Genomic DNA, 9,884 nt, shown 5'->3' with positions numbered 1-9,884 from the left:
CTCTCTCTCTCTCTCTCTCTCTCTCTCTCTCTCTCCCTCCCTCCCTCCCTCCCTCCCTAATTTCCCTTGCTAGATCTTCCAGGAGAGTGAAGAATAGAAGTGGTAAGAACAGACATTCTTGTTTTGTTGCTGACCTTCAAGGGAAAGCTTTCAGTTTTTCATTGTTAATATGATGTTAGTTGTGGGATTTTCATAGATGCCCGTATCAAGTTAAGGAAGTCCTCTGCTATTCCTAGTTTGTTGAGTGTTTTTATCATGAAAAGTGTTGTTTTGCTAAATACTGTTTCTGCATCTATTTAGAAGATCGTGTGATACTTGCCCTTTATTTTATTCACATGGTGATCAATTTTTATATGTTCAAATAACACTGCATTCCTGAGATAAATCCCATTTGATCATGGGGTATAATTATTTCTATAACCTGTTGTTGAATTTGGTTTGCTAGTATTTTCTTGAGAACTCTTTGGTCTATATTAAAAAGATGTGTTGGTTTGTAACTTTCTTTGCTGTGATGTCTTTCTCTGGTTTTATTATTAGGGTAATACTGGCCTCTTAGAAGGAGTTAGAATATGTTCTCTACACTTCTACTTTTCTGAGAGAAAAGTTGATTCTTTTTCTTTTTCTTTTTTTTTTTTGAGTTGGAGTCTCACTCTGTCGCCTAGGCTGGAGTGCAGTGGCACACTCACAGCCACCACAGCCTCAACCTGCTGGGCTCAGGTAATCCTTTCACCTCAGCCTTGCAGGTAGCTGGAACTACAGACACGTGCTACCACACCCGGCTTATTTTTTCATTTATTGCAGAGTCGAAGTCTCACCAAGATGCCCAGACTGGTCTCGAACCCCTGGGCACGGGCAATCCTCTTGCTTGGTCTCCCAAAGTGCTGGGATTACAGGCTTGAGCCACCGCACCCAGCCTGGTGTTGATTCCTTAAATGTTTGGTAGAGTTCACCAATGAAACAATTTGGTCCTAGCCTTTTCTTTGTTGGAATTTTTATTACTAATTCATTCTCCTTACATGTAATGGATATATTCAAAGTTTCTATTTCTTCTTGAACAAGTGCCATTCTAGGAATTTGCCTACTTATTTTAGATTATCTAATTTGTTAGCATACAGTTGTTCAAAGTGTTCCCTTCTGATCCTTTTTTATTTTTGTAAAGTTAGTAGTAATGCCCCCTCTTTCACTTTTTATTTTACTCATTTGAGTCTTCCCTCTTTCTTTTTTTGGACAGTCTAGCTAAAAGTTTTTTCATTTTGCTGATGTTTTCAGAGAATTCAATTTTGGTATCATTGATTTTATCTATTTTTTTCCTACTCTCTCTTTCATTTCTTTCCATTTTAATCTTTATTATTTTCTTCCTTCTGCTTGCTTTGGGTTTACTTTGCTCTTTTTCCAGTTTCTTCAGGTACAACGATAAGTTGCTAATTTGGGGGTCTTTCTTCTTTCTTAATATAGGTGTTTATGTTTATAGCTAGACACTTCCCTCTAAAGACTATTTTAGCTGCATCTCATAAGTTTGGGTATGTTGTGTTTTTGTTTTTATCAATCTCAAAGTATTTCCTAACTTATCTTTGATTTCTTCTTTCATCCACGGATTACTTAGGAATGCATTGTCTAGCTTCTTTATTTTTGTAAGTTTCCAACTTTCCCTTCTGTCATTGATTTTTAATATTATTTCATTGAGGTCAAAAAACATACTTTGTAAGATTTCATTCATTTTAAGCTTATGGAGACTTTTTTATATATAATAGATGTTTTATATATATACTCCATGTGTACTGGAGAAGAACATATATTCTTCTGTTGCTGAGAGGAGTGCTCTATATGTTTTTATGTTCAGTTGGTCTGTAGTATTGTTCAAATATTTTATTTCCTTAATGATATTCTAATTGTTGAATATCATTATTGTTGACTACCTATTCATTATTGAAAGTGGAGTATTTAAGTCCCCAAGTATTATTTTTTAATTGTCTATATCTCCTTTCAATTCAGACAGTTTTGCTTCGTGTATTTTGGCACTCTGTCATTAGGTGCATAGATGTTTAGAATTGTTGCATTTCTTGATGGCTTGATTCTTTTATTATTATAAGATAGTCTCTTTGTCTCTGAAACAATTTTTTTCTTAAAGACTTTTTCTTCTTTTGGTTACTGTTTGCATGGTATTTCTTTTTCCATTCTTTTACTTGTGTTTTTCAATATAAAGTGGGTCTCTCATAGACAGCATATAGTTGAATTTTATTTTTTTAATCTAGTGTGACAATCTCTTACTTTGGATTTAGTCCATTCCCACTGAAGATAATTAATGTGATAAAAACCGTGATTTGGTAAAATTTACATCTGCCGTTTTGCTGCTTTCTTTTTCTTTTTCTTTTGACTCAGAGTCTTCTGTTGCCCAGGCTGGAGTACTACGGCTTACTCATGGTCACCGCAGCCTTGACCTGCTGGACTCAAGCTACAGGCATGCACCACCATGCCTGGCTAATTTTTTGATGTATTGTAGAGATGTGATCTCACCAAGTTGCCGAGACTGATTTCAAACCCATTAGCTCAGGCAATTCTCTCGCTCCTGCTTCCCAAATGCTGTTTTCTATAGATGTCTTATTTTTGTGGGTGCCTCTGCTTCTTCATTACTGCCTTTTGTGTTAAATATATATTTTCTAGTGTGTCATCTTAATTCCCTTGTCATTTTTTTTACTATATATTTTTAGTTTTTTCTAATGATTGCCCTGGGGATTACAATTAACATCTTACTTTACAGCAATCTAATTCAGACCAATACCAACTTAATTACAACAGTGTCTTAGTCTAATTGGTCTGCTCTAACAAAATTCCACAGGCTTGGTGGCTTAAACAACAGAAATTTATTTCTTTTTTTTTTGTTCTTTTTTGAGTGAGACTCCAGTCACCCAGATTGGAATGCAGTGGCACACTCACAGCCACTGCAGCCTCGACCTGCTGGGCTTAGGTGATCCTCCCACCTCAGCCTTCCAAGTAGCTAGAACCACAGGCTTTCACCACCACACCTGGCTAATTTTTTTGATTTCTTGTAGAGACAAGGTCTTGTCAAGTTACCCCAGCTGGTCTCAAATCCCTGGACTCAGGCAATCCTCTCATCTCTGCCTCCCAAAGTGCTGGGATTACCCTGCGCCAGGCAGAAATATATTTCTTATAGTTCTGGAGACTGAAGTACAAGATCAAGGTGCCAGCTGATTCAGTTATCAGTGAGGGGTCTCTTTCTGGCTTTCAGGTGGCTGCCTTCTTGTTTTTTTCTAACAGGTTGAGAAAGCGTTCTGGTGTCTCTTTCTCCCTAATTCCTATTGAATTAGAGTCCCACCCCTATTTAACCTTTATCACTTCCTCACAGCCCCTATGTCCAAATACAGTCACATTGGGGGACTTCAACATATATTGGGAGCACATAACATTCAGTCCATACAAATAGTACACAAAAAACTTTGCTCCTATATAGTTCCATTCTTTCCCCTTTCCTTTGCACTGTTATTGTCATACACATTACATCTTTATTCATTATATGTCTATCAACATATGTTTGTAATTATTGCTTCGTCAGGTTTTTGTTTGTTTGAATTGGAGTCTCACTCCACCGCCCAGGCTGGAGTGCAGTGGCATGCTCACAGCCACCCCAGCATCGACTCACTGGGCTCTGGTGATCCTTCTGCCTCATCCTTCCAAGTAGCCAGAACTACAGGCACATACTACCACGCCCAACTAATTTTTTGATTTATTGTAGAGATGAGGTCTCGCCAATTTGCCCAGGCTGTTCTTGAACCCGTGGACTCAGGCAATCCCCTCACCTCAGCCTCCCAAAGTGCTGGGGTTACAGGCTGAGCCACTGAGCCCAGCCCAGTTTGTCTTTTATATCAGATAGGAGGGAAAAGGTTGTAAACAAAAAAATACATGCATGTTGTCTTGTATATTTACCTATGCAGTTAGTTACTTTTAGAGGTACTTTTTATTTCTTCATATGGATTTGAGTTATTGTCAAGCATCCTTTATTTCAACCTGAAGGACTCCCTCTAGTATTTGTTATAGGACAGGTCTGCTAGTGGAGAAGTCTCTCAGCTTTTGTTTACCTGGGAGTGTCATCTTCATTTTTGAAGGGCAGTTCTCCTGGATATACAATTCTTGACAAAAGTTGACAATCTTTCCTTTCAGCATTTGGAAAATGCATCCCACTGCCTTCTGTACCTCATGGTTTCTAATGAGAATACAGCTGTTAGTCTTATCAAGCATCCCCTGTACATTGTAAGTTACTTCCCTTTTGCTGTTTTCAAGATTGTCTTTGTCTTCTGACAGTTTGTCTAAGTGTGAATCCCTTCAGTCTATCTTACTTGGAGTCACTGATCGTCTAAGGGAGATAGATTGGTGTTTTCCATCAAATTTGGGAAGTTTTCACCCATCAGTTGTTTTTTATTTTTTTTATTTTTTTAGTTGGAGTCTCACACTATGGCCAGGGTTGGAGTGCAGTGGCATGCTCACAGCCACCACAGCCTCAACCTGCTGGGCTCAAACAATCCTTCCACTTCAGCCTTCCAAGTAGCTGAAACTGCAGGGGTGCACCACTATGCCCGGATAATTTATTTATTTATTGTAGAGAAGAGTTCTCACCATGTTGCCCAGGCTGGTCTCCAACCCCTGGACTCAGGCAATTCTCTCGTCTCTGCCTCCTAAAATGCTGGGATTACAGGCCTGAGCCACCGCATCAGCTTGGCCCATTACTTTTTAAGTTTGTGTTCTGGCCAGGCATGGTAGCTCACGCCTGTAATCCCAGCACTTTGGGAGGTGGAGGCGAGAGGATTGCCTATCTTCAGTGGTTCAAGAAGAGCCTAGACAACTTGGCGAGTCCTCGTTTCTACAATAAATAAAAAAATTAGCCAGTCATGGTGGCACACACCTGTGGTTCCAGCTGCTTGGAAGGCTAAGGCAGAAGGATCACCTGAGCCCAGCGGGTCAAGGTTATGGTGGCCCGTGAGAATGCTACTGCACTCCAGCCTGGGCGACAGAGTGAGACTCTTACTCAAAAAATAAAGTATGCATTCTATGTCTCCTTGGAGACTCCAATTAGACATTTTGTTGGTGCATTTCATTGTTAACCACAGATCTCAAAGGCTCTGTTTATTTTTCTTCATTCTGTTCTTTCACATAATTCACTGAATCTTCTTCAGGTTTTCTTCAGCCTGGTGAAACCTACTGTTGATTCTCTCTGGTGAAATTTTCATTTGTTATTTTACTTTTCAATTCCAGAACTTCTAGTTTGTTCTTTTTTATTAAAAAATTACCTTTATTTATATGCTCTATTAGGTGAGACATTGTTCTCATATTTTCCTTTAGTAGTCTGGACATGGTTTCCTTTAGTTCTTTGAACAAATTTAAAATACTGATTTAAAATCTTTGTAAAAAATAAATAAATACATAAAATAAAGTCTTTGTCTATTAACTCCAGCATCTAGCCTTGCTCAGAGGCAGCTTTTTTTGACTGCTTTTTTTCCCTATGTTTGGACCATATTTTCCTGTTTCTTTGCATGCTACACTTTTTTGTTGAAAATTGGACATTTAGACCAGGCATAGTGGCTCATGCCTATAATTCCAGGACTTTAGGAGGCCAAGGTGAGAAGACTGCCTGAGCCCACGGGATTGAGATTTGACAAGACCGCATCTCTACAATAAATCAAAAATCAGCTGGGCGTGGTAGCATGTGCCAGTAGTTCCAGCTACTTGGAAGGCTAAGGTGGAAGGATCACCTGAGCAGAACAGGTCGAGGCTGTAGTGGCTATGAGCATGCAACTGCACTCCAGCCTGGGCAACAGAGTGAGACTCCAACTCAAAAAAAGAAAGAAAGAAAAAGAAAATTGGGCGTTTAATATAACATAATGTATGGCCAGGCACTGTGGTTCACGCATGTAATCCCAGCACTTTGGGAGGTCAAGGTAAGAGAATTGTCAGAGCCCACAGGCTCAAGACCAGCCTGGGCAACATGGCGAGACTTCGTCTCTACAATAAATCAAAAAATTAGTTGGGCATGGTAGCACGTGCCAGTAGTTCCAGCTACTTGAAAGGCTGCGGTGGAAGGATCACCTGAGCCCAGCAGATCAAGGTTGTAGTGGCTGTGATCCTCCTCCCTCCTCAGGATTTGTTCAGTCACTTTTCTGAACTAATTCTATAAAGTCTGTATTCTTGGCTGGGTGTGGTGTCTCATGCCTGTAATCCTAGCACTTTGAGAGGCCGAGACGAGAGGATTGCTTAAAGTCAGGGGTTCAAGACCAGCCTGGGCAACATAGCAAGACCCTGTCTCTACCCAAAAAAAATTTTTTTTTAATTTTTTTAAGTTTGTATTCTTTGTTGTATGAGACCATTGAAGTCTCTGCTCAGTTAACTTGGTGCCAGCTAAAAATTAGACAGAGATTTATTTAAATGCCTGGAACCTATAAATCTTTGCTAAGGGACTCTGTGTGTGTGTTAGGACACACCTTCAACACTCAGCTAGGTAGTTTACAGTTTCACATTAGGTTTCACTTCCTGTTTGCTGGAAGCATCAAAGTTAGCCAAAGGTGAGAGCCTGAGCCCTTCTGGTGTCTTCCTTGGACGTGCACATAGCTTTAAGCCTGCACACAGATTCCCAAGAATATTGCAGAGTTTTCCAAAGCTCCCTATGGGCATCTCATTACCAGTTGTTCTTTTATCATTAACGTATGGTTTTGCCCCAACAGCCTCAGGTAGCAATTGCCCTTGATTGTTTTTGATAAATGCCTTCAGAGAAAAGTCTGTTCACTTTGGGCCAGTTCCAAATCACATCAAATAAAGAAAGCCTTGTGGGAGAGGTCTTTGAGTGAACATTAAGATAGGTCAATCATGACGGTTCTCTGGGAATGGGGCTCTGAAAATCTCCAACTGTGTTCTGCCCATCCAGTGGCTGCCAGACAGCTGGTTTGCACTATTTGCAGGAGGATGATTTTCAAGGCTACTGTGGAACTGGGAAGGTTAGGGTAGGAATAGGGCAAGTTAAAACACCACAGAACCCAAGGGAAATGAAACCATATGTCCACACAGCAACTTGTACACAGATGTTCATAGCAGTATGATTCATCACGACCCAAAGGCAGAAAACTTAAATATCCATCAATTGATGAATGAACAAAATGTTGTATATCCATAAAGTGAAGTATGACTTAGCCATAAAAAGGAATGAAATACTGACACATGCTACAATACAAGTGAAAGAAGCCAATCATAAAAGGCCATATATTGAATTATTTCACCCACATGAAATGTAGATTAGTGCTTGCTTATGGCTGGGGGAATAGAAAGTAATCACTAAAAGGCACCAGTTTTTCTGAGGTAATGAAAATGTTCTAAAATCTGCTCTAAAATCTGTGATGATGGTTACACATATCTGTGAATATTCTAACAACCATTGAACTTTACACTTTAAATGTGTGAATTATGTGGCATGTGAATTATATCAACAAAACTTTGTTGTTTTTTGTTGTTGTTGTTGCTTTTTTTGAGTCAGAGTCTCACTCTGGAGTGAGCTTTCCCTCCCCTAAACAATGCCCTTGTTGGGTCTATAGCCAGTCATTCTTCCAACCTTAACAGTAACACGATGGAAATGATCAGGTTTGTACCGAAAGGCAGAACAAACTGCGCCCAGGCTGGAGTGCAGTGGCACACTCACGACCACCACAGCCTCGACCTGCTGGGCTCAGGCAATCCATCCACCTCAGCCTTCCAAGTAGCTGAAACTACAGGCATGTGCCACCGCGCCCAGTCAATTTTTTGATTTCTTGTAGAGACGAGGTCTCGCCAAGTTGCCCAGGCTGGTCTCAAACCCATGAGCTCAGGTATTCCTCTCACCTCAGCCTCCCAAAGTGCTGGGATTATAGGCATGAGCCACTGCGCCCGGCCTACAAAACATTTTTAAACAGTGCCACAAAGCTTGCTGTTCTTATCTGAGACTCAGCTCTTTTTCTTGAATAAACACTCACAGGATTGCTACCAGCCTTTAGGTCATTAGTAGAGTTCTGAAAAAGTTGACTCTCACAATTTTTGCCAGTGTTCTCACTGATGCCACGGAGAGAGACTTTTTGAAAGTCCTTGTGCTGTCATTTTTGCCAACATCTTTCATTCACCCAGTGCAACATTCTGTTCCTATCACCCCTAGACTAAACACAGCATCCCGCTCCACTAAACGGTAATGCTAAGCACACCTCCTCCTCCAAGTACTCTTCTAGGTAGCATGCTCCAGTTCCCCCAACATTCTGTCCGTCGGTTTGATGCACTTCTCTTTTCTTTTCCTCTGTACCCTCCACCCTGCAATCCGGCTGAGGAGCAGGCTGTGGGTGCTGGGGGGAGTTGCTGAAGAGGAGAAGACATCTCCCCATGCTCATTAGTCCACCCTCCTCTGTTCTCACTTCCCTGTATCTCCCTCAACCCCTACTCTAGGTGTCCTACGTGAAAGCTATTGACATTTGGATGGCGGTATGCCTGCTCTTCGTATTCTCAGCCCTGCTAGAATATGCCGCCGTCAACTTCGTGTCTCGGCAACACAAAGAGCTGCTCCGGTTCAGGAGGAAGCGGAGACATCACAAGGTAGGCCTCTGGGTCGCTGCCTGAGGGGTGGCTGGTGGTCATCGGAAGCGTTCTAGCAGTGTAGTCTCCTGATGCCTGTTTCACCAAACCATCCTTCCCAGTGGGTAAGGCGGGTGAAAAATAGGGATTAAAGTCCTAGAAGTCTTAGCTTTCCCTCCCCTAAACAATGCCCTTGTTGGGTCTATAGCCAGTCATTCTTCCAACCTTAACAGTAACACGATGGAAATGATCAGGTTTGTACCGAAAGGCAGAACAAACTGAGTAAATGTGGATGGAGCCAAGTTAATAACCAGCTATAAACCTAAAAGATGGCAGACTGGGAGATGGCCACCTGTTTTTTTCTGCAAGCCTGCATTATTTCCATGGGCTTAATTCCAGAAGGCATCGCAAAAGGTGAGACCTTAAAGCAAAATGCACTGCTCCTGGCCATGCACAGCTCCATGTCCTGCCCTGTAACTACTTTCCCAGAAGACCTTTCTCCTGGGGATCCGAGGGCATGCTTTCCTCAGAGCCTCTCCTCTCTCCTCACATCACTTCCCCTGGCTCTCTGAGCACCAACCACACTGGCTTTTTTTTTTTTTTTTTTTTAAGTAGGTTTCTCACTCTGTCACCCACGCAGGAGGGCAGTGGCATGCTCCCAGCCACTGCAGCCTCGACCTGCTGGGCTCAAGCAGCCCTTCCACTTCAGTCTTCCAAGTAGCTGGAACCATAGGCACATGCCACCGTGCCCGACTAGTTTTTCAGTTTATTGTAGAGATGAGGTCTCATCAAGTTACCCAGGCTGATCTCCAATCCATGCGCTCAGGCAATCCTCTCACCTCAGTCTCCCAAAGTGCTGGGATTATAGGCGTGAACCACCACGCCTGGCCGTACTGACTTTTTTGTGAGATCTTCGTACATACACAAAGGACCGTAGGTGTCTTGTTCTCTTTCCCTGGATTACTTTCAGACCACTTGGCTTGGTAATGACCCCCTCGTTTTCCAATTCTCAGCAGGAGTATCTTTGACTGAGGCCCTAGAGAAGGTCTAGGCCCCTTGCTAAGGCTTTTATACCTGGCTGTCCAGTATGGTTGGCCGGGGTGTACCCTCCAAGGGCCTAGCCAAGGAGGCACTCTTTTCCAGCCATGTCCCAGCTTGGGACTGCATCAGCCCAGAGGATGGAGCTCCAACTCATATTCCCAAAGAAAGGGATGTCTTGCCGGGCTCGGTGGCTCAGCCTGTAATCCCACGCCTTTGGGAGGCTGAGATGAGTGGATTGCCTGAGCTCGCGGGTTCGA

The 9,884-nt window shown here is 42.2% G+C and overlaps 1 protein-coding gene across 3 annotated transcripts in view; it reads left to right on the top strand.

Annotated features, from left to right (window-relative positions):
- GLRA1 (glycine receptor alpha 1) overlaps positions 1–9,884 on the top strand; it is a 114,258-nt gene that overhangs the window by 96,169 nt on the left and 8,205 nt on the right. For all 3 annotated transcript variants that reach the window (XM_008049548.1, XM_021708307.1, XM_008049547.1), the window contains one exon: positions 8,461–8,607. In XM_008049548.1, the coding sequence (XP_008047739.1) occupies positions 8,461–8,607 (147 nt within the window). The remainder of the gene's footprint in view (positions 1–8,460; positions 8,608–9,884) is intronic.

Source organism: Carlito syrichta, unplaced genomic scaffold (assembly GCF_000164805.1).
Source record: "Carlito syrichta isolate Samal-C Ts95f unplaced genomic scaffold, Tarsius_syrichta-2.0.1 Scaffold135732, whole genome shotgun sequence".
Classification (NCBI taxonomy): domain Eukaryota; kingdom Metazoa; phylum Chordata; class Mammalia; order Primates; family Tarsiidae; genus Carlito; species Carlito syrichta.
Note: the sequence above shows the minus strand (reverse complement) of the source record. Positions and strands in the feature narration are given on the sequence as shown.